We start from the raw sequence: 25,310 nt of genomic DNA, 5'->3' as shown, positions 1-25,310 counted from the left end.
CTTTCATTTCATACTTTGCCACTGGGCATTTGTGTTTCTGGTAGGCTTGCTCTCAGAGAAAATCCACCCACCTTCTGGTATCTCTTTTGATGGTTGAAATGGTGACAGCAGGAAAAGTGGTGGTTGCTTCATCTCCTGCCTTAAACCCGTAACAGTGTTGAGCACCTGTTCACCTGTAGGTGATTGTGGTATTGGCTGTACTAATCAGCTGTAATGTGAGCACGTTCTTGTAGAGAACAAAATTTGAAACATAATGACTTGGTGTTGCTTGGGCCAAAGGACACAGAGGCTTTTAGCTCTTCTTTCTCATTAAAATTTAAGTTTGTGCAAGGAAGGTTGAAAAGAACATTGTCACCTTGTTTGTGTGAAAAATGTTGGGTTTGGCCAAGTTTTTGTGAGCAAATTTCCGGTGGTTTTGACCCCAAATGGTTTGCTCAAATGACCCTGTTGATACCTCTTTCAAAAGTCTTGGATATGTATATCTGTATGTATGTGTGTGTATATATATTAATTATTGTTGTGGTTTTGGGTGGATTGGCCAAGCAGAATGACAGATGCCGGCCGCCGCCCCCCCCCCCCCCCAGTGAGGAGAGGAAGAGATAAGGAGATTTATGAGTTTAGAAAAAGAATTAAACCACTTTAATGAAAATAATAATAAATAAGAAAATAGTAAATAATAATAGAATAATAAAAATTAAAGAAAAAAGTATACAATATATACAAAACCGTATCCAGCTCCCAGGATGACGATCGCGTCACCAGCAGACACAGGGAAAGTCCCAGACTGGAGTCAGCGATGGACAGGAGCTGAATTCCAGAACTAGAGTCAGGAGTGCTCAGATCGGGATCAAAGGCAGACGAACAGACAGGGTCCTCCTCAGGCGTCGGCCGTTGAAGAAAAGACAAGTCAGAACCCCCTTGCCCCTTTGATCCCTCAGCTTTTATACTGAGCGTGATGCATTGGGATGGAATACCCTGTTGGTCAGTTTTGGGTCACCTGTCCCGTCCGCTCCTCCCTGCGGGTGGGACCCCTCTACGCTTCTCCGCTTCCGACCCTCTAACAGGGCAAACAGCGAAGTTAGCTGACCTTGGTTGTTACAGCAATAAGCATCAGCAAGAGCCTCTGTGCGTACCATTCCTTGGTATCATCAGGTCTTATCACTCTGGGAGTGAACAGTTTCTGACCAATATGCGGTTAATTTCAGGCTTTAGTCAGTTAGAAAAGGCCCAGCTAAAAAGTAGAATTACAAATCAGAAAATTGGTTATGTTTTACCTCAAACCAGGACACTTGCCTATATGTGAAGTACATACAACAAATAAACTTCCCTGTCCTTCTCGCAGTTATTTATCACACGCAAGAGTTGAAGTTAGTTGGCAGGACTGAAAGAAGTGGGCTTTGTGGTGGGTGATGTTTCAAAAAGAAGTCCTTGTAGTCTCCCCAGTGGTTGGTGGCCATTCAGAATGATTATCTTCCCAAAGCCATGTGGCTGGTTATTTGTGTGTTATAGATCTTTGAATTCTTCAATACTGAAAAAACATGTCTGTTATAGAGTAGTAAAGATATAAATCATAGTGTGCTACGGGGGGTGGGGTGGCTGGGAAAAGAGCTTGCAACTGTAATGGAAAAATGATTTTATTTTTTTTATTAAATAAATGCAGATCACTGCAGAAAGTCTTGATATAGTGAGAAGTATCCAGTGTAAAGGATCACTGCCTTGGTTTCTGTGTGAATTCTCTTTGCAATAGAAGTTTCAGAATTTGCTGAAGCAGCGGGAGAGCAGTAATGTGGAATGAGGCGCAGTCAATGAAGAGCGATAAGCGTAGTGATCAATAATCAAGTGATTTGTGAAAAGCAGTTGATGACAGTGAGTGTGTGTTGGTTCCAGATGTGTATGTACTGTAGGAGCAAGGCATACTGAAGTGGGTGACACTGCTGTACTGCAAGGTAAGCCATTCCCATTTGCTCCTGACAGTTATTGCGCTGGATTTAAATAATGCTAAGTAAAAGAATGATGATTTTATCTAAACTAGAGAAATAGGAGGTAGGATGGAGTAGTCTCTTGTGTGCAGTGGCTTAGGGGAAGGTCACTCGTTCAGTTGTTTGGTTTTAGGCTTTGTTTTTGATGGCTTTGCTTGCGCGCAGTGGTTTCTCTTCATATGCCCCTGTGACAAACAAAATGAAAATGTGACAAAGATTTCAAATGGAATGCCATAAAATTGAAACAAAAGTAAATGAATGTGTATTGAGAGGTGTATTTTTTTTATCTCCGTTGCCCATAGTTCAACAATTTTTCTTCTATTAAAGAAGAAATTTTTCAGGGAAGAAACAAAGCTGACAATATCAAGGTTTACAATAGAAGTAGTAATTTTACATCACTTGGATTTTTATTACCTTAATGGATCTTCTCAGGAAACTAAAACCAGCTGATTGGTCAGATATTCATTAAATTAATAGTGAATGGATTGCAGCCTTGTGAGTCATACAGTCAACAACGAAGTTTTAGCTATTGTAATCTTTGTACTTTCTCATCATTAAATGTTTCCCTTTTCTGATTAGAAAAGCTTTGCGATCCTGCAAAGCTTTTGTCATATAAGAAGTTCTTACTCATGCAGGTAATCCCATTAAAATTCCCTGAGACTGCTAGTGTGCAGAGTCTGGGTCTAAATTAATAACGGAGCCTCATTTCTATTCTTCTAGAGTAGAGGTATATCAAACACTGAAAGTGCTTTAAGTGTTCTTTAACCCAAGCTGTAAAAGATACCATAAATTTAAAAACTGACAGTTTCTATAATGCATAGCAAGAACAGCAGAAATTATGGTGACTGCCGAGATGCTGAAATCACCGGTGACTGCCGAGATGCTGAAATCACTGTATGAATTTCCAGGTAGAAGGAAAATGGGGATCTGATTCTGCTTTCCTTGCACCGTTTTTGTGCCAATGTAATGCCACTGACTTCAATGGCTGTCATCCCGACTTGCACCTCTGTAGGAGCATGTTTATCTTGACCTTTTAGGAAAATGGATTCAGTCTGGTTTTTAGTGGAAGGAGTGCCACATTGTAAAAGCTCTGCAAGTAGCTAAGGGTCACTACTACCCTCATATTTAACACTTCTTTAACTTTTCCGAAAAAGTTCATTTCGATTGAAGTCTTGTACATGTCCAGTGAGGTGCAATGTTTTAGATGATGAGGGATGGGGTTAATCAGAGGTGGTAATTCTGAGTTAAAAAAAACTTGAAATATTGGGCCACTTAATATTTTGTGACGTCTTCTAACCTTTTGTCATAAAACCATGTTTCAAAATGAGTTAATTCTGAAAATTTCATATATATTTTATTCAGGAGTCTTACGTGACCTTCAGTGCTAACGAATATTTTAATGCAAAATTGAGCTGTTATTCTGAAAAATTAAGTAGTCATGAAAGTCCCAGGGATTTTATAAACGTGTCCTATGTTTAATAGAGTTTATAAGCCTCTTCATTTGAGTCAGCATGGCTGAAGGAAGAAATTTCATAGGTCTTGCAGAGCTTTAAATTCTACCATGCATGACTTCTCAGAGGTTTTCAACAGCTTCAGCCTACCCTGCTGGGTCGAGGGAGTTTGCAGGTGGCCGGTGGAGCCAGCAGAGCTGGAAATATTTTACAGGCTCAGCAGCAGTAGATACTGCAGAACACAGTGGCTGAGCAAAGCGCTTAGGCTTCCCAAGAGCAGCAGTTCTGGGTTCGCGTTATAAGCATCTGCCGCAAAGTGCAACAGAATTACTGCTGGGAAGGTCTCCCAGAGAAGGCTGGAAAACATCAGCCATCCTACTTTCTGTCTGTGTGTGCTGTTATTCCCATATTTTGCATGATTCTTTTCCAGAAATATGTTTTTTTAGGACCAAAAATGGCTTCCAATCATGTGAGGGTGTTTCAGAAGTAAGCGCTGATGCCTTTTAATTGTTAGCAACCCATGCCGTATAAAGCGTAACAAAAAAATAATAGGGTGGTGGAATCCTGAAGGCAGTGGTCCAAGACAACTTTGCACAGAAAAGATATATAAATATATGTATGTATTTCTGCAAAACTGAAAACCTTTCCTATTTTAGGAGGCTGTTTTGTATTTGAGCAATAGTAAGACACCATCATTGGTTAATGTGTCCGTTAAGCTCCTGGGCCTCTCTGGTAATTTTCGAGATTTTGGAAGGTATTGCTGCACTATCTTGTAAAATCACCAATTTCAAACAGGGCTTGATTTTTACAAGCAAAGTGAAGCAGCATTCCCTGCGTCGGAGAGGAGGTATTGGCTTGAAGTCTCAAGTTTGTCCATGTTTTCCTGTATTTCCATATTTTTATTACTGAGCTGTGTGTGTCTAAATTGTAAATAGTTAACGTATTTCAGAGAACTTGGATCAATAAAAACTTACAGAAATCATTTCAAACCCTTCCCTTATACTTATCCTCAAAGCTATTTTCATGTGTGTAGCTCATAAAGGAATATAAAAAAGTTCTCCCCAATGTCTCCTACCCTCATTTTCCACATCTGATTCGACAGAGGAGTGAATTACACTTGTGGGAAAGTAATGCAAGGAATAAGTTACTGCAATATCTCATTGCTTGGTAAGTCCTGCTAGGTCCTGATATGTTTTCCTGGATGTACGCTAGGACGTACACTTACCCCATGAGACCATAGCAATCGTACCTTGAAAGTACATTTGCATTCACTAATAGTGAATCACCCGCATTTATCCCAAATAAAAAAAAAAAAATATCATGCCAGTTTCTCTTTTCAATAATTAGATTCCTTTTGCACGTTTTTATTTTTGATGTATAAGCATTTCTGTAAATGCATTACATCTGGGTAGCGTGATGAAAAGGTTATTAGAAATGTGACACAGATGCAGCTGGGGAATTATTTTAACATAAAGCCTATAAGCAAAGCCCTATGTTGGCCTTGTGTGACTGTAAGAAAAGACTTTAGCTGCTGCTGTAGGACACTGTGTCATCCTGGGGCAACATGAAAAGGTCCGGATCTCCCAATTTGTCTTTCAGATTTTTTTTACTGATTCATTTCAAGGATAGTCTGGTTTTCTAGATATTTATCTCTAAGTCCCTAATATTGATGAAGAGATTGAGGTAAACGTATAGTTGACATGAAAGAACATTATATGTGCCTCAGATACAATAACAAAGACATTGGCTGTCAGGATATGACAGACAATATACTTTTTAAGTTGTATACAATATGTTTACGCTTCTCAACTAAAACTGCACTATCTACCCCAAATAAACACATGCTGTAAACTAGCAGGAATTATATTCCTGTTGCCATGAATGCTGTACTAAATACATCCTCTTTGTTAAAGGGTATGCAATCCAAAAGTGCAAGAATAAGATAAATGACAATTAACTTTCACATGCACTTGCAAAAGCACCTGCTAACCTTTCCAAACACAACAGACTTTCACCTTGATGTGTTTGCATTGCTTGGAAAATGGTCTGCTCTCTATTAAATTCAACACTAAATGGCCCAGTGGGTGTAATGAAGCAATAAAATAATCATAAAAAAATCCCTACGCTTGTAAATGCTGCCAGAGCTACCTGAATGTTTTTTAATGAACAGATAATCTGAAAAAAACAATTAATTCTGTAAAGGTATAAATAAATAATATTCAAATATAAGCCTGAATTCCTCAAGCTTCTTTTAACACTGGTGTTTGTGGAAGTGCATTTACAGGGAGACAAAACATACAATATGTCGTTTGATCATTTCCAAATGGTAACTGATTGAAGCACAAAAATTGCTCTTTTGCTCCTCCTTACTTCCTTTGTTTTAAAGGCCTTTTGTTTAAAAAATATCCACATAGCAACTACCCAAAACAAAAGTATAACAAGAAGGGGGAGATTAACGTCTAACTTTTGACTGTTTTTCTATGTGGTAAACATTGCTATTTCCTAGGGCCTGAGGGGGTTTGAGAACTCAAATCACAGAACTCTGGCAATCTTAAAAAATTATCTTGCAAACTACAAGAAAATAATTTTGAAATTGCTTATGTGGGAAAAAAAAAAGTACAAAACAGAAACTTATGACAATCCTCCTAAATTGAAAAGAAAAAAAAAAGTGAATTTTAGTAATCCCTTGCTTGTGACCTTTAATTTCCTCTTCCCCACCATGACTACATTTATTGCCAGTTTATTTTCTTCAGTGTCTGATGGCCGCATTTTATATGCATGACAAAGATTGTAGGGGATGAACTACCTGGCTCAAAATTATCATTCTTTATTCTGCAGTGGGTTTTTTTTTTTGGGGGGGGGATGTTTTTTCTTTTTTTAAGCAGAATTCTCACAGAGCTCATTCATGCAACTTGCCTTTTAATTCTTTTTCTGTTTCATTTTGTAGCTGTGTTTTCATAAGCATATTGCCAAAATACTTAGTGAAAAAAGGAAAAACAAAAAACAAACTCACTTGTGTTTCTAAAGAGATAACCTATTAACAAAATAGAAACAAGCACTAACTGAAACTTAAGGATGTTTTAAAACTTCCCTGTTTGGATACAGTGGTAGCTGGTGGTTGTATTGGAGTGTTAAGAACAGAACTTGTCTGCAAAAATTAGTTGCTCATTATGCCCAAACAACTGTTCATGTTCTTACTTTCTGCTGAGATATAAAGATTTGACTGGATATTTAGGTACTAGGAAGACTAAAGGTCTTTAAGGTGGAATACGGCACTTAGAGGATATCTGGATGACAGGCTGTAGGCTGATTTCATGTCAGGCAGTTGATCCAGAGGGGCTGAAAGAGGCGACTTTTATTTATGAAATGAAAGGTAATTCCAAAACCTGCAAAATTTTAGCAGTTCTGTAGAAAAAGATCAGTTGTCATCTTTTCCCTTTGCACATCTTTTTTTCTTTACATCTCTGGACTCTGCTAAATTGTCTAATTTATATGTTGCACAGTGTTAGTAACTTGAAAAATCTGCATTTTTTTTTCCCCCCCCGACCTTTAAAACCTGTACTGACTGCCTGCCTTCTCAGAAAAAATACTAAGACCAAGGTTTTGTCTTATAGAGGCAGCGCGAATGGCAATCGGTCGCTTCTGTGCCTTCTTTTTGAGCCCAGCCAACTCAAGAGTGCTGTTGACAGGAGTTTGGAGGCTGCAAGTGGAATTCCCAAATGTGGAAATTGAGAATATGGAAAACGTAATACACTTCAGGGTGCATGGCAACAAGAAATTTTCTTGGTAGGCAGAGCCTTCATAGCTGTGCTAGCTATGCCTTTTGCCATTTTAACTACTGCCTTCTGTAGGAGGGCTGCACACAAGACACCGCTGACGGCGAGGGCGGTGGGGCAGCGCAAACAGCCTGCTTTACCTGCATGGGATGAGCATCCCTCCGAGCCTGGGTGCCAGCCACGCAGCTGAACCCAGGTTTATCTTTGGCCCTATTTTCGGCAGAAATCTTTGTCTTCACAAAGACTGTCTCTGAAAACGGATTGAATAAAAAGCAGATGAGGGAGTTTTCATGACTTGGCTCCGGCTGTAAGTCACCACAGTAGTGCTGCTCAGATTTTAGAAGCTGATGTTTGCAAATTAATTACTTGGCCTTTAAATAGTTCCAAACCACCCAAAGTGCTCCATTATGTTAGCACAGGCTTGAGAAATAGATATGTATTACTAGCTAATTGAATAACATATGGTGTTGATTAGTGCTTAGCTCTTTTTATAGAACTCAATTAAAAAAATGACTGCAGTATATTTTGAGACTATGAGATGTCTGTTGGTTGCTTCTGGCATGAGGGAACTGCTGAACCAAGAAATGATGAACTTTTTCTGTTTAGTTCATCTGTAAGTTCCTTTAAGTGTGCGTGGCTGTGACGGGAGATAGGCTGGAGTCTGTTCATTTGCTGCTGTATTGAAATGCAGCCTTTCCTGAAAGATTTAAGTGCTCTCCCGGCAAAACAAAACAAAAGCCCAGGCTTTTATTTTCTGCGCTATTGCTCAAGGTATACGAATATACAATGAGCCTTTTTCAGATGGATAAAAATCTACTCTTAGAGGGTCCGGTTTGCAGAGATGCATTTCTTGGGAGAAGTCCCAGGACATAGACATTAAGTTATAAAGCCCTCCAACCCCAAATAACCTTGGTCTCCTTCCACCTGCCCCAGGCAATAAACGTGTGGGGAGAACCTGCTTTTATTTCTTTCACTTGAGGCAGTTTTTGCTCAAGAGATTATTTTCCTCGTAAGCTTTGCAAAAATCACCTGAGACCATGATGATTATGATTTTCTTATTATTCACATGGATGATTGAAGTGGTATAACAGCTAGCAGCAGCGATCAAATTTGGAGGAGCTGGAAGGATATGGAGAAACAATAAACAGGAAAATGTGTTTCTCTCCCTGACTTTTTTTTTTTTTCCCCTCCTGAGGTACCTCTTCTACTATATTTTCTGTGGATTTTTGAGAGAAAATTTGGCAAATAGTGTCTTCAAATGAGATGTGATGCACACTGTATGAGACAGACAGCAACAAGAAATACTGGCTTCTATCCGCAATTTTATCGCTGACTAGTAATTTAGCTCTTGGGTGCATGACCTGACAAACTCTTCCTTGCTTTTTAGAAACGAGTGATGGTTATTCTTGCAATCCTAAAACTCTTAGTAGAAAAGCGTACCAACAGTGTAATATTACTTAATGCTTGTATTTTCCAGATTTTCACATCAGCTTTTATTGTATTATATGCTATTTTGCATTTAATTTTCATCTGGAAGACAGCAAAATCTGAAAGACTCAGAACAAAGGACGTCCTGAAAAATCAATTATTTTTAAAAAAGCCTTTCCAATCCCAGTAGGTTCCCATTCCCCAGTAGCTCTTCCGCTGAAATGACGTTTATTCATCCATCCAGAGAAAACTGATGAGTCCTGCAGCGTATCCTGAAGGTTACTTGGGTCATTTGGGAGGGAGCTGCGTTTCAGAGATGCAGTGCTTTCACCGTGAGTGCCCTTTCACGGTTTTCCCATTGTTCATCCATCTCATTGTATGTTTGTAACTGCCGCAGCAGCAATGTGTAAAATACACCATTCATGACCTAAATTGCTTTGGGCTCAAAACCAAGAGCAGGTGCAACCCTGATCAAAACCAAAAGGCTACAGTGTGGGGACCACATCACCCAGTGATAACAGGGGGCGGAAGAGACGAAGCAAAAGCTATTTTATTTTTGTATTCCTGATCTGTCCCCAGGCTGTCCTGCCCCCTCCATCCATGTATAAAATAGATGGCAATATGTTCATTTTAAGCTTCTCCCAGTAACAAATTTCTAGAGCCAACATTTTATTCAGCGAGGTCAATCTAGAGGTTGCAAAGCCAAATTAGCTGTCACTGGCTTCTTCTTAAAGAGGTCACAGGTGCAGCAGGGATTTTTCGAATAGCGTAACAGGTAAATAGGAAGACTGTAGCCTACAAATAACCAGTTTGGGGGAGGGTCCTGTCACATATATGGGCTCACAGTGTGGAATTGTTTCTTAAAAGGCCGACACAAGGGTCACCCTGCTGCCATGACTGACATCAACCAGTAACGTCCTATCAGCTGAAAGATACAGCATCAGATTTGTGATGTTCAAAAAGATTGTCAGAGGGGCTTTTGTGTAGTGTGCTGATAACATTCCTCCAATGTTATCATTCCTCCAAAACTGACAAGGTGATAATTAGAGAGAGGATCTTGCTAAGTGATAGGTTTTTATTTTATTTTTTTTCTTAAACATTGTTTTAGCAACAGTTTCTTTGGAAGCAGCTGTTATCTGTTGATATACATTGATATCTGCTGATATCTAAAAACCAGGTTTTCTTTTTACCTGCCAAAGTTCAGTCCTTTTAATGTTTGTATAGGCTATTGTGGCAGACGAGCGAGATTCATCCTGTCTAACTTGAGATCTACAGGGTAGACATCTGCAAATGAAGGGGAATATGAGTTTCTAAGAACAAAATGCTTGAATTTATAATTTTAGTGTACTTCATAGTGAGATGACTCTTTCCTTAGGCCCTGTTAGTGAGATTTACAGTGACTGCAGAGTCTAGGGGTGTATGAGACTCAAGCATCCGCAACTTCGATGACTGCCGCCTAAGTTCCTTTGCCATTTTCACAGTTTTGGAATGAAATATTAGAAATCCCTGTATATTATAAGTAGTGGGCTGTTATCCTTAATGCCCTGCCGGTGTCTTCTGTCCTTCAGCTATTAAAGACGATGTATTTGTCAGAGTGACCTTTTGGGAAGTGGCTTCTTCCAAAGAGATATTCTTTAGGTTACACTCTGTCATTCATCAATGGCAAATGGTCTGTGTTGAGTACGACTGACTTACCTGCATAGTGGTCTCTTACTCTGGGATTTGTATGCTTCATTGGCCTCTTAAATGAACCCAACGTATTTGACTATTATGTACACAGGGTCTAAGAGCCAGTGACTGGGATAGTTCCACACTGACAAGACAGTCTGGAAATAAACCGATTAGTTGTAATACAAACAAACAAAGTTTCCTTTCCGTATCCTTGAATAGAAAACATGCTTTTGTCTTGTGTTTAAGAAGGTAAGGATTGTTTCACAGGGAGGGTGTAATTTCTAATCCCTTACATTCAAGCACGTTTCAGAAGAGAAATCCCCAGGCAGTAGCTATGTAAGCTAAGCCAGCAAACACCACAAATTGTAGTTGTGCTGGTTTTCCACATGGGACAGTTTTCTACTTCACAGAGCTATAACGTCATGCAAAGTTCATTTTACTGGTAAGCATCATTGAGCCAAAATTGAGTTCAGAGCTCCAGGGAAAATAAATGTAAGCATTTATTCACAGCACTGTTTAAATTGGCTTGAAATTTTGAGTTCTTGGTTACCTTGCTCATTCATTTCTAGTTCACTGCAGTCTTCCTTGGGGCTCCTAAATGTTGAGAAGTTAGCTTTCTTTTAGGGGGAAAAAAAGTTATCTGCAAAACTGATGACTGTTTATATGATATTCAACCAATGCAGTCAAGATGAACTCTATAATATAATGGCAGGGAAAGAACATTTCCATTTAATGCCTATCCATCTCCACAAAGCATCAGCAGTTCAAACCAAGAAGACATGGATAGCAACTAAAAATTTCTCTTAAAATTAAGATTATAATGTTTTCATCTAACCATATTCTGTGTAACTTCCCAGTAGAATAAACTGAGCATTTTTTCCCTCACCAGTCAAAATTGCTGCCTAAACATTTCATTCCAGAAAAAAGAAGTATGCAATGATGCAGGCATATGCAGGTGTGAACGGAAAGCCTGTGTGCTGCTTTGCAAGACTCAGTCTGCGTCTGCATTAGTCGAAACACTGCTAGATCTTTTACAAGATTTCTCAAACTTTTTTTTTTTTATTTTAAAATACTAGTTGGAGTGGTAAATTGTATTTTTAAAAGTATCTCAGCAAGCTATAGTCAGTTGGGTATCTCTCCCTTCTTTAACCTTTGCTATCCATATTTCCTTTCCCTTTAAGCAATATTAAGTAAGAAGGATTCGGAATGTTTTAATCCTAAACTGCTTCTGTTTTTCCAAAGTCTTTTGTCTTCATGTTTGGGACTATTATTATTATTTTTTTTTTCTTCAATACCATTTTTGTCCAATCAATATATGGAATACTGCTATGGAATGCTGGTTTACAGCATCAGCTCAAGTGGCTTGCACAGGTGTGTAATATTTCACCTTAGTCCTTTAGTAGTGCTATTACATATTCAGAAATCACTGTGTATCTGTAAAGGAAATGGTGGCAGACTTTAGCGTAATATGTATTCCTGAAACTTCTGTTTTCCTAATTGTCACCTAGTCTGCAGTTATATGTTATCCCCTTCTTCCTTCAGGTTTGCGAGAGACACGGCACAAGGCAAAAATTTATTGCAGCTCTAATGCCATCACAGCTTTCTAATGAAAGCACAAATCAAATGGTAGATGCTTGAATCATTTATTTCGAAGGTGTAATTTCCCTTATTATTTTCCCACGCCTTTATCTAGTGTGCATTTTATAATTTATTTTTCTGGAATGAGATTAGAATGCAAGACAGAAGTATTCTATATGCCAAAAATAAGACTCTCATAGATTAAGCTGTCTTGATTGTAATATTAGAGGGATGTTATAACGTGCTAATACAGTTTATTAAGCTGCCAGCTTATCTGTGTAAATGTTTCAAAAGGAATTAAACATGTACACATGGTGTACAGTGTTTGTTTAATTTACTAGATTATATTTGCTTACAAAGTTTTACATCTTGGTTAGAAGATCTGTTTTATTATAGTAATCTCATGGCTATATGACTAGCACTATAGGTCTAGAGATATATTGTACCTGTAATTTTAAATTCATACTGCTCTCTAGTGGGGAATGCTCTCAATGCAAAAGATTATACATATTAATGTACAGCCTGTATATAAGCTGGGATTTCTGAAAAGTTACTGTCATCTAGAGCAGTTCAGGAAAGCTATTGCTATCATGTTGTCATCTAAATCCCTGTAATGCTTTGATTAAAGACTGAATTTCTTAATTTGAAAATATTTTAGATAGATGAATATAGCTCTCTTTGGGGTGAACAATATCTCCAACAAACTGCAGAAGGCTGAGAGGTTGATGGATTGCTGCTGCTTCCTCAGGAGAAACTGCCTCCTGGCATTAGGAGAAATACGCTATAGGTCTGTTGTAGAAAAACCTCAGGTTTTTTCCTAAGCTTTCACAGTCCGATAATGTCTTATGGGACGGTTGTGATTTGTCTCTAAAAGTTCCTATCATCACTGTTGGTATAATAGATTTGATTTTGATAAATAACTAATTTTATGCTGCTGCTTTTTCTCTTTTGTTTTGCTTTGGAATGGATTTTTTAGCCTGCTTTCTTGTGTCTTGCTTTAGACAGCTAAAATCCTAGATAAGAGTTGACTATACACAGAAGCTGAAATAATAATACTGACTGAACTGGTTGAGTTGAGGTTTTGATCTCCAGCAAGTGCAGAGCTCCTCTCAGAACTGGCTCTGTACTTTCTTAAATGAAATAGGGTTTAGTTAGCATAAAAGAACACAATACTAATTAGATAACAAGCAAATCTGAAAACTGAGATTGAAACTGTTTTGAATATTGATGGGTTTTAGATTTGCATCGTTAGATAAATTTGTCTTTATGATTTGGTTGGAAAGCAATAATCCTTGGGAGGGCCGGCAAAACATTTAGCTGATGAAATTTACAATATTTGAAGCTCTCTCAAGAATCATTTGCCATATTTCAGTGTAATCAGACCCAAATCTGAAGGCTTGTTTAGATTTATTTTTAGCTGCTGAACCTTGTCTGATTCTGGGATTAAAGGCATCTGTAGCCCATTTTCTTTTGTGGCTGCAATCATCTTTTTTGTCTCTAGGTTGACTGATTTGTTAGTTAGAGACCAAATAGTATAATCGTATGTAAGGCTGCAGTAATTTTGTCACTCAAAGTACAGATTAGAATCTTTGGCTAGACCTTCATTTATTCACTAAGTATGGGAGAACAAGCAGTTTAAAGATTTATATGCTATATAAAGATCTCATCAAGATGCTAAGTCGGTATACCATTTTGCGCTCCTCGAATAGTAAATTAGGTTTGCAGTGCGCAGAGCACTTCTTCACCTGTGCCATTTCTGCTCACCTTTAATCACAGCAGCTCATGTTTACATTGGTTTCGCTTGAAGTTCTGCAGATGGGATTATCTTCTCATTTCTGTAGTTGTTGCAGTTTGGTATTAGCTGCAGCTAAGTTAACTATCCTTGCATTATAATCCTGGGAGGTTAAGATAAGAAACCAATAGAACATATTTATTATTTGTCTTTGGACTATTTTGAACCAGACAAATTATGAAATGATTATTAGACTTGGGCTTGAAAGCATTCATGGGAAATGGAGAGGGGGCGACTGGGGGTTGCTAAATACCTAATTAATAAACTCAAGAGTGAGGTCTAAGCATTTAAATTTTGCTGACTAAAATATAGGGGGGTTATTTTTTCTTCTGTTAATGGGAACACATCAAAATATATAAATATAGGAAACACAGAATAACTTCCCCGCTCCCTATTTTTTTTTTCCAACTTGAAAAATGAATCTTGCATTTCTAAGTGCTAAAACAGCTAAAAATTTGCAGTGATTAGTCAAGCGCAGTATTTGAATATAGGAGTGTATGTAATGGAATGTAACAATAGGTTGTCCTTCACATAGACTTTAACTGACCTATTTATTGTATGCTTCATATATAAAAAAATCAAAATGTGTTACTTATGGATTTACTCCTAGAGACAGTTATAAAATATTTCTGCTGTAATGACTACTTGTATTTGTGTTGTGGATTGGCCTTAGCTGGCTGCCAGACCCCCACCCAGCCGTGCCCTCACTCCCTTTCTGCACCAGGGCAGGGACGAGGAAATGAGATGGAAAAGCTTGTGGGTTGAGATAAAGACAGGGAGAGTACTTAGGGTTACCGTCATGGGCAAAATAGATTCAACTTGAGGAAAATTAATTTAACTTATTGCCAATTAAAACAGACTAGGACGGTGACAAACAAAGACAAAACACTAAAACACTTTGTCCCTCTGCCCCCCTCCCCTTTTTCCTGGGCTTAACTTCACTCCTGAGTCTTCTATTCTTGAGCAGTGCAGGGGGATGGGAATTGGGGGTTGTGGTCAGTCCATATCACTTCATCTCTGCTGCACCTTCCTCCTCCTGCTGTTCCCCTGCTCCAGAGTGGGGCTTCTCCCATGGGATGCAGTCCTTCATGAACTGCTCCAGTGGGGGTCCTTCCCATGGGCTGCAATTCTTGAAAAAGTGCTCCAGCGTGGGCACTTTCCATGGGGCACAGTCCTTCAGGAAAGGGCTGCTCCAGCATGGGTCCCCCAGGGGGTCATAAGTCCTGCCAGAAAGCCCACTCCTGCGTGGGTTCACCTCCACGGAGCACAGCCCTGCGTGGGTTCACCTCCACGGAGCACAGCCCTTGCTGGGAGCCTGCTCCTGCATGGGCTCTCTCTCCATGGGCTGCAGCTTCCTTCAGGCCACGTCCACGTGCTCTGTTCCACCATGGCCCTCCATGGATTGCAGGGAGACAACCTGCATCACCGTGGTCTTCACCATGAGCTGCAGGGGAATCTCTGCTCCAGAGCCTGGAGCGCCTCTTCCCCCTTCTCTTCCACTGTCTACAGGGCTGTTCCTCTGCTGTTTTTTTCAGCAGCTGCACGGTGTTTTTACCCTTTCTTAGGTATGTTATTACAGAGTTGCCACATGTGTGGCTGATGGGCTCAACTTTGGGCACTAGTGGGTCAGTTCTGGAGCTGCCTGGAGCTGACTCTCACCAGCGTGGGACAGCCCTTGGTGTTGTCTTAGGGAGGTCACCCTGCAGCCCCGGCTGCCAGCACCTGGGCACCTGCATCCAACGCAGCTTCCCAGGGAAGGTGACAGTTAAGATGTCGTGAGCTTCATCTAGACTTTGCTGAGATTTCTAACTTAGCGTTTGTAAGGTAGCTTTTCTTAGGATAATTCCTAAATAAACTAACCAAGGGATAAGATAGAAATAATAATAATAAAAATAATAACTAAAAAACCCCACCCCCCTGACAGGTTGGTTCCAGTGAGAGATTTAATAATACCCCTGAACATTTAAAGACATGCACCTGAGTGGCTGTGACTCTGTTACTCAAGTTACAGAACAGAACTGAAAAACATGAACAGAAAGCAAAACGTGTGAGCAGGAATGTGGTGTTAAAATAGGAAAATGAAAAGAACCTGCCCTTTTTTGGTTTGCAGATGTAGAAAGCTTGCATATATTATTTTGTATTATTCAACAATTTTCCATCATGGGTGTGTGTTGTGTTTTTTTTTTTCCTTTTCTTTTCTTTTTCCTGCAGAAAATATGAAGAAGCCCTGGAGCCCTGTTTTACCAGTTGATAACCACTCATACAATTCAGATTTCACATCTGTCCCGGACAGGGAAGGTGAGAAAGAATTAGCACCCGATGGCACTGAAGAAAAGAAGGAAAGAGAAAAGAAACACACCAATTTCACTTTGTGTAATGTTTGTAACATTCAGCTGAACTCTGCTGCTCAGGCACAGATCCACTACAATGGCAAATCCCATCAGAAGAGGTTAAAACAGCTCAGCAATGGAAATCTAAAGAGTGATAATGGTAAGCATTAAAATATTTCTACCTTTTGCCATGTTTTGACCTGAGAATAGCAGCAATGTGCAGTAATGTCAATATTTATGAGTCTAAGCATTTTTTTTTATTCAGCCAACAAATCCTTTGAAGTTAAGGCAAATGTTCTCGGTGACTTTGGAGTGCTTGGGGTCATCCCTAGCATAAGCGTCTGGCAAATCGCTAAAAGTACACTGTCTGTTTGTTACATGTGTTTTCATTTTATATTTTGTTTATGTGATGATGTTGATTCAAATTCTTTCTCATACCATTTGCATTTTGATGGTTTTCAGCATAATCAGTGATATTCTGTATTTCAGAGTCTACTAGAAAGGTTATATTTGTTAGGGGTATGTTTGCTTTTAATAAATGTGAGGCAGTTGCAAAAAACATTGAAACGAATACATGACAAAGAACAAATACGGTCCCAAACTCATTTAACTTTAGTTTGCTTATTCCGGGTTCAACACATAGCTAGCATAAGTCTGTTTAAAGATCATGACTGAAGTCGGACAGAGATGGAACAAAGGTTATTTTGATTTTTGTTGATTTCGTTGACAGCTTTGCGAAAAGCATTTTGTAGTAGGTGGTGTGTTTTCCTATCACCAGAGTGAATTGTACACCTCAAAGAAAAACATTTGTGGTTTTATGTAGAAAACCAGGTCAGATAATAGAGGCAAATGATGGTCTCTGACAAGAAAAAAAGCATGTTATATGTTATGTTATAATTTTCTCTGTTTCATAACAGGTAGTACTCAACTTTGCTGTGCTATGTAGAGTAGTACTGTATTGTTCTACCTGCTTCTATGCACCGTGTCACAGAAATGATGGTCTTAATATGATGTACTTAAGACTTCCAGACTTTCTTTCTTCAGACCACACACATAGCTTAATATTTTGTGCTGTGAGTTGCTTCCTGCCCTATCTGCAAGACATGCAGAACGCTAATTCTTAGCCAGGATATGAGAGGTCTTTTAATAATCTGTGCTTTGTCTTGGCTTTAAGAATTGGGAATAATATGGGTATGTTGCTGAAGCGTGTTAGATGCGAGTGCTTTGCTGTGTACAAGGGGTTGCTCATTTCCTTAAAACAAAAAGCAAACAAAAAAATAAAGCAAACGAAAACCCCCCATAATACTGAACACCACAAATCATTTTGTCTTGAAGTGGTAGGACTGTAATGTCTGGCACTGTTCATAGTTCAGGCTTAGGAAGAATACCACTAAAACTCATAGGAGCTGTGAAAATGTGTAACGAAAGATTGATTTCCTAATTGATGCAATACGATTATCCACAAATGCAATATGGTTATCCACCAAAATTAGTGCAATACGGTTATCCACAAATCTATTCTTTCTATAACCAAAGGTATTCTTTCCAAATAAACACAGTGAAATGTTATTATGTCAGTTAAGACAAAATTGTGTTATCGTTATTACTAGCACAACAATTTTGCTAATGATAGAAAGTGTTTTTCTGCAGTTCACTTTTCTGCTTTAATCCATGATAATGAAAGAATTAGTAATTAAGCAATGCTGAAATTAGTGTCAGAAGGCTTCAATCGTGCTTCAACATTTATATTCTAGAGAGGATCAAAGTAGTAGTACAGAGGCATGTCTCTTACTTCCTTTTTATGTCATGTGTAGCTGCATCCGTTTGTAGTCAGAAAATAGCTGATTGACTGTATAGCGCTTTGTTTCAAAGTGCAGTTATTTTGAGGGGATGCCTGAAACGTGAGGCTTTTCAAATCTGGCAGATTTTTGAGTATCATCAAAAGTAGCACTCCACTGGGAGAATAACATAGGGAAGAGCATAAGGAAGTGATTTTTCCCATGTCGCCAAACTTTGAGACTTCAGGGTTTTTTTTTTAACTGAACGTTATAAGTGAAATATGAACATTATAAGTGAAATAGAGACCAATATGAAGTATTTCTAGCTAAAAGTTAGAACTGAATATTTGAGTAACCACCCTCCCCTCACTTTGAACAGAGACCCTGTTTGAGATCCCTTTTCTAAGTCAAGTAGAAATCAGAACGTAACAGACCTTTCACAATAATAGATTTTGTCAAAACTCGTATATCTGAAATATGGGTAATGTCTTTCGGACTAATTATTATTTTGTTGACGAGACCCCAGCAAGCTCGACTGACGTATGACCATGACCAAAAAAAATTATGACTTGACCCTTTCTGTTTATCATGTGCACACAAGTGATGCTTTTTAAAGGTCACTGATGTAACTGAGGTAACTGTTAAACGTGCATAGTACTGTTTGTTTATTGTATGTCAGTATGCTGCTTTATTTATGAGAATGGTATTTCTTGTGTGGAAGTCTGATTGTCAGAGAAGACAGCTGTTATGCTCAATGTCCAGGTTAACGGTCTCATCATTCTCGAGACTAAGTTCTGCTGTAAAGTAAAACTAAGTAAAGGCTCTGCTTTATGAGATTGTCTTCTAAGGCTTCATCATCAGTAGTTATTCATTATATCTCATGTTGAATGAGTGAAGTACTTGAACTGTGCACAAGAAAACCGCATTTTCAAATACAGCGATTCATGGAATGTACTGTGGGTTGTACGTGCCTTTGCAAAGTTGTGTGCGCACTTGGAACTAACGTACATCGAAAGGTTGGGAAAAATATTGGAAATGTTACTTCTCCTTGTTTTGTTTCATTTTGGAATTATTCCCACAAAGCAGGACAGATTTGTGTGTTTTATATCATGAGGGGTAATAGAAATGGAGGGTTGATTTATATGAAGCAACAGCCCATGCCTTGTTCCCAAATAATTTGCAATGGACTGCCGAACAGAGGTAGGGTTCAGCTGTATTAGCAACTGACTGTGTAATTAAAGCTGTCACGCTGTAGTCATCGTCTTCAATCTGTGTGAAGTAGCTTTTTTTCTGCTGGACACAAATAACAGAGCATGTTACTAGAATATCTCTACATAATTTTGTAAGGTAAGTTAATTAAGCGCAAAGCCTATTAACCTCTGCAAATATGCAATTAATAAATGATGTGTGTTGTGGGGTTAAAAGCAGCATTTCTTTGCTGCCGTATTGGTATCTGTACTGAATTTGAACAACTCAAATGGAACCGGATTTACTTCAAAAAGTTTTGCTGGTTGCTCATCTGTCAGCGTGGCAGCTTCAGTGTTATGACGCCCGCTCGGCTCCTTCCTGGGGCAGAGCAGCCTCGGAACAGCACACAGTGCAGAGTCACAAAAACAACGTGAACCCGTTGTTTCTTGTGTCCTTACTTGGAACAGTGATTTGTGATGACTTAACAGGACATGGTGAGACATCAGCGCTTCTGTTACTGAACTGTATGCGCTTGGGAGTAACAGAATTTTCCGTGTTTCTTCCTCCCAATAATTGCCTTTTATGTCACTTAAAAAGACTTCTCACCCTTTCCTTGTTACACCCTATAATATATTCTTGCTGGTGACTTTTTTTGCCTTTCTGCTCTCATACATGCCGTAGCAAGGTGACAAGCAAGTCAGTGGAGATTTCAAGTAAGTTTTGAGGTTAAAAGAGGGCAAAATGCATTTCCTGCCTGGTCTGCTGACATTGTACCACTTCTCACAAAACCAACCTGGACGCTATGGGAAGAGATGACCTCTTGTGGGAAATTGTTTATTCTGACCAGCAGGAGCAAGACTCACATTTCTACCGACAGAATGGAAAAACTAACTGTGGATGCAAATGTATGTTACTAAGGTTTTATGTAAACCAGCATTTCCCCCGTGCTTCCTTTTGTGTAAGTTACTGAATCATCATGAGTGAGTGAGGCATGGTTAGGACAAAAGCTAAAACTGCTTTCCTCTGCACTACTTTTGACAATACATTAGATAACAAGTAGAGAAATGACACAAAATTCATAGAACTCCTTTCAGTTTAAAAATTGTTTTCTGAAGCACTGTTCTTTTGAAACATAGGAGCCAGTGAGGCAATTGGCAGTAGTTTATCTAGCTGAATTCATAACCCAGGCAAAAGACTATCCAGTGAAGCAAGTTTCATTTACTTTCTTTTAAACTAAACCTGCCTACAACTTTTTTTCAGTGAAATTCCATCTTAGTAAAAATTTATTGTAGTATGAACCAAGGACAGTGAGTGCATGGAAAAAAGAAAGGGAAAACAACAGAATTAAATATCCTTTTTTCTTTTTTTTTTTAATCCCTTGGTAATTGCAAAAAGAAAATCTCTTAATTGAGCCCTAGATACTACTTAAGAATGAATAACAATTTGATTGTTACAGTTATACTGAAATATGCACTAAATATGAGCAAAATTTGTTTCATGCATTTTTTTTCCAAGTGCATTTGGTTGTTGAACGTGGTTTCCCACAACAGCTCTTGAGATGACAATTCCATAATATCTACACAGTAAACTTTTGCACACTGGTCAGAGAAAATATTTGATCTTTTACAACTTCTTTTTTTGCATCTAAATCCTAACTTTTTACAGTCCCGCAGGTAGGAAATCCAGAAGATTCACCTAAACCACTTGCAGAGTCTCCTTCCTTGTGCTTTTCTGTTGCTGGTTCTTTTTTAGTTCTGTGCTACTGCTTTGCTTTGCACTTCTGCTGTCATGTTTTTGATCGTGAAACTGGGGCAGGCAGAATTTTTATTTTGAGATGGTAAACTACTAAGCTACAGCTTTAAGGAAGTGGTGTCACCTGCTCTTTTCATTGCATTAGCCTTCCTTTCAGAGAAGGAGGATTGGATAAGGCGCTGAGGAGTGGGGGAAATCTTCAGGCAAAGTATATCCTCCTTCAGAGGAGGAGCGCATTTTCTATTAGTTTCCTGGGAAACAAGTATTTTCAGATCAGCTTGAGATGTCTTTGGAAGTCATGTCTCTAGCAGTGACCTGCAACAGGTTCGTCTCAGGATGAAGGAAGAACTTGCACCACAACCACTATTTTACTGTTTTGGGGCTGCAAAATTATTATTATTTTTTTTTTAATTTCATGTCCTGATGCAGAGCCTCATGGCCAGTTAACAGTAAATCCTGTATGAGTTATCTTCTGGTTTTAAGCCTCTAGTTTGTGGGTCATCGATGCCAGTATATAGATGTGCATAGATGCACAGCAGGTTCCTTCTGGGTATTCTGTAATACCTCCCAAATGTCAAAGCTGGAGATCTCTGGACAAGTAGGCCTGGCTGAAGGCAGTGTGTTGTCATTTCCACTGCTCCCAGATGTAAATCTTCCGTCTTATTCCGAAGCACTTGTCTGGTTTCATCGTGTTCCTGTTCCAGTTAGTGAACTGTTAACAAGTGTCTGCTTTTAAGAGGACTTTTGTAAGCAAGATATGTTTTAAAGCGCTACTTGTGTTTGCGGAACTTATGTTTTTCTATATTCAAGACTGTAATACCCACCATGTATGACATCATAGTTCAGCACAAAGTTTAATCATGAGGTAGCTTGTGTATCATTGAATGAATTAAGCTTAAGAAAGAGCCAGCTCACACCAGTCACACGCATGATGTTCATAATTCCCCTGATAAGCAACAGTAGGATCCACTTGGCTTTGTGAGTATACAAAAAGCGATGGATGGATGTTAATTGTGGACAAACTCTTTACCTGTGAGCAAATATCCATTGTAGACTTGCCATAGTTAGGTGGTTGCTAGATATTACAAATAAATACACAGGGACATTAGTAAATTTTAATACAGACCAATCATAGGTAAACCCTGGCATTGTAACAAGTTGTGGGGAGGCTGGGGAGAAAGTTTAGTGGGTGCACCTGGAATTACTTCAATAATGCCATGAAGGCACAAACGTAACATACCTTTCAGCAATCCCCAAAACTTTCTTTTGTATTTGGGGAGGAGAAATTCGTAGTAGTTAAACAATTTTTCATGTAGTTTATCTGGTAATTGGTCCACTGAATAACATGGCAGAATGAAAAAATCATAAAAATTATAGGAGCCTAGAAAACTGCATTTATTAATTATGATTAATTCTTCAGAAGCTGGGTGATAAGTAGAAATTTATGGCTAAATATGCTTAAAGTATTTTTGAAGTTCCTTATTGTTCATTAAGTGCACTTAAGAATGTGCTTATGTCCTTTGTTGAAGTATGGTTTCAGTCTCAACTGTGACATTCCTGTCTTTTCTACCATCTTAGGTGTCAACTGAATAAAACCTGCTGTGACAGTTTATTATGAATCAAACTGTTTAAGGTATACGAAGGGTTTTAACTGCGAAGAACATCTGCCCAGGGTCTAAACAAGCCTCTAACTGCAGGTTGAAAAAATTACAAAGAATTGGGTCTCTTCTAGTTTTCTGCCTGAATATATGACTGCTCAGGTTCTCTTTTAATATCCCCAGCTGTATAGAGCGCCCTCCTTTTGGGTGCCATCTCCAAAGCAAGATTCTTAGCAAGTTCTCTTCATCCGTAGGACATGGATGTCTGTCCGTGAGAAATTCTACGACAGTGTTGGATAGCTGAAACAAGTTCAGAAGTGGGTCCTTACTGTGCATCCTCCTAACAAAGCTGGGTAGGGTTTCTGATGGCTCTGCTAAGGCGGTGGGGGCTGAGGTACTTAAAGGTGTCTTCAACAGCACACAAAGGTGCCATTATGTGCAGGTTAGAGGGTGAAAATCTTCACCCATCGTGTGCCTGCTTGCTACTTTTAATCCTCTTCCATACTCACAGTTCTTCCTCTGTGTGTTCCAAACGTTGTTCTCTCCTGGTTCACTTGTCCTTTTTAGGCGTCTATGGCCTCATGTCTTCAGGAGTTTATGTTACCCCTGGGTGTAGAAGACTCTTTCTTCTATGTTGAAAAATAACTGCCCTTTCAGTCCTCAAACCTGTGCTTAAAATACGCTTGCAAAAAGTGGGAAAGCTAACTGTCATCTTGCTCTCTTTGCACCTCTGCTTAACATCAACGTACCCTCTCTTCATCCCCTCTTCTCTTCCTCCCCTCTTTTCCTTTTCCTCTCCTCTTTTTCCTGCTGTATGGCTTCAGGCTAGACCCTGCCGTACACCATATTTATCTGAACTGGTTTGTTTTTCTGTTTTAAAGTTAATGCTGTTTTAGGTAAGTGTTGTCTTAATGTTTTGTGCTGTAGCAGGAATACTGATAATTAATACTAAATTAGCTGTATAAGGCTCAGTTCCTCTGGGAGCAATCTTTGTCCATCTGTGGTGTTTCCGAACTGTGCCGAGATGTTGGTCTGCCATTCTTTGCTTCTCCCTGAGTGTGGCACCAGTCTCATTGCTGAGAGCACTGGCCTGCGATCTCTACTTGCATGTACAGTGAACAAACTGTTGAAACCTGTTTTGCAGGATCTCCATTCAGTTCTGCTTATATCACCAGGTCCAATATAGATTATGATGACCATGGCTTCCTTCCAGACCTTCTCAGTAACTTGTCGTCTTTTAATATGATGGGGTATTTTTCTGCACTGGCATCTGGTAGGCAACAAATCTTCTGTGAGTCATGACAACGCACTAAGTTTATCAACATTTCCTGGTATTAATTTCCCCAGAGCTAGCTTTTCCCATATTCAGTTATTTTTCTTACTTCAAATATAGGTCTATATTCCTCAATGAGGCTCTAAAAAGATAATTTTGTGTCTGTTATGTGGCATTATTTTTTTTAATTTTTAGGATATTGCAGAATTTAAGAAGAATTTTTGACCTACATCTGAATAGAAGAAAAATAAAGCAGATATCATCAATTGTGACATGTTTCAGTAATGCCGACTTTTTCTTATTTACAGCCTTTTATTCCTCTGATTCAAAATGTACTGTCTTCCTGATAGTCATGTCACTGAAATCTTTAGTTAATTTTTTTATCCTCTGACATTTTTCACAGTAGGGTGAAATATATTTCAAGATCAGAGTTTTAAGACCAGCTTAAATGAAATTAATTACAAACTCCTGTTGATTTCAAGAGAAGGAGGCAAGGTCTTCACTCTATTGGGGAACTTAATTGAGGTTAGCACAAATTTATGCCAGTTCAGTTTATGTTATCGAGGAAGCACCAATTCTAATCTACAGGTCACACTGCTACTGTGGGAACGAGTTAATCTGTATGCTGTCTGTCTGTCTTGCACTAATGCTTATAGGTTAGCCTGGCTGGAGTCCCCATGCAGACAGCATTGTAGATACATAGACATAATCAAGATTTCCCCCCCAGGCTTTCAATATATGTGAAATTAGAGAGCTGGAAAGATACACAGATTGTAAGCAAAGCAGCTTACTTACTAAAATAATTCTTTGTTCTGTAATCAAAATTGAAATTCTTCTCTAGAGACTTTCTGACAAGGTAATATGTCTTTAAATGCAAGCCCTCCCTAATGGGGATGGTATATAATTTCTTATATGGAATATAATGTGAAAGATTATTCAGAAATGGAGTATTATTAACTTTTTTCTATTGAAACTGTTCAATTTGTAATTATTCTTGAGAACACTTATCTGTCCCTTTTTTTCTAGGAGAACCCCATTCCTACCTTTGAGTAATTCTCATTCCATCCCAATAGAAATAGCAGTATTATTCAAAAGTGGATTAAGAATTTCTCCTTCTGTTTCCATTCCTGTCCTCAAATTCAGTAGAGGTTTGAACCTTGGTAACTTGCATTATGAATAGATGTGTTTTCCACGGGGGAAAGACAGTAGAATTTTGTCTTTTTCTTGGTGCTCATTTTTAACTATTTGATTAATGCGTCTGAGTTTTTCCTAGGGTGTTGTCTGGGTTTGGGGTTGTTTTTTTTTCCATATCGCTTTTTTTTTTTATTTGATCATCAAGAAAACCAACGATTACACGGCCATAGTTCTGACTGCACTTAGCTCCATTTTCCTCACTTTTGATTCAGGCACGTTATGAGTCATAAAACTTTTGTATAGTAAAACACAGATGGGTGCATATGCATAGCTGGTCATTCTCAATAAACTCCCAATTTCAGTGCTGCCTTTTTTTCCTTTTGTTATTGTAAAAATAGTTTCTTTGATGTTTCTTTTTTCCTGGAAGAAGTAGCAAAACTCTACTTGAGAAAATGACAGCATTCTTCTTACCAAAGGTAGTTGAGACAAGGACTGTAGACAAATGTAACCAAGTTCAAGTTGAAATACTACCAGGGATGTCCCTCAGCTCGGTAGTGATATCTGATACTCTGAAGTGACTTT

At 38.7% G+C, this 25,310-nt stretch overlaps 1 protein-coding gene across 5 annotated transcripts in view; it reads left to right on the top strand.

The window, feature by feature from the left end:
- The window catches only part of ZNF385D (zinc finger protein 385D), a 438,606-nt gene that overhangs the window by 73,212 nt on the left and 340,084 nt on the right, over nucleotides 1-25,310 (top strand). For 3 of the 5 annotated variants that reach the window (XM_074575015.1, XM_074575014.1, XM_074575016.1), the window contains exon 2: nucleotides 15,887-16,165. The exons of 1 other annotated variant lie outside the window; for it this stretch is intronic. In XM_074575015.1, coding sequence (XP_074431116.1) covers nucleotides 15,887-16,165 — 279 coding nt within the window. Of the gene's footprint in view, nucleotides 1-15,745; nucleotides 16,166-25,310 lie in introns of those variants that run through there. One more of the 5 variants, XM_074575013.1, reaches the window with a different exon arrangement.

The sequence above is a fragment of the Larus michahellis genome, chromosome 2, assembly GCF_964199755.1.
Source record: "Larus michahellis chromosome 2, bLarMic1.1, whole genome shotgun sequence".
NCBI classification, from domain to species: Eukaryota; Metazoa; Chordata; class Aves; order Charadriiformes; family Laridae; genus Larus; species Larus michahellis.
The sequence above is the reverse complement of the archived record's forward strand: the minus strand, read 5'-3'. Positions and strand labels throughout refer to the sequence as shown.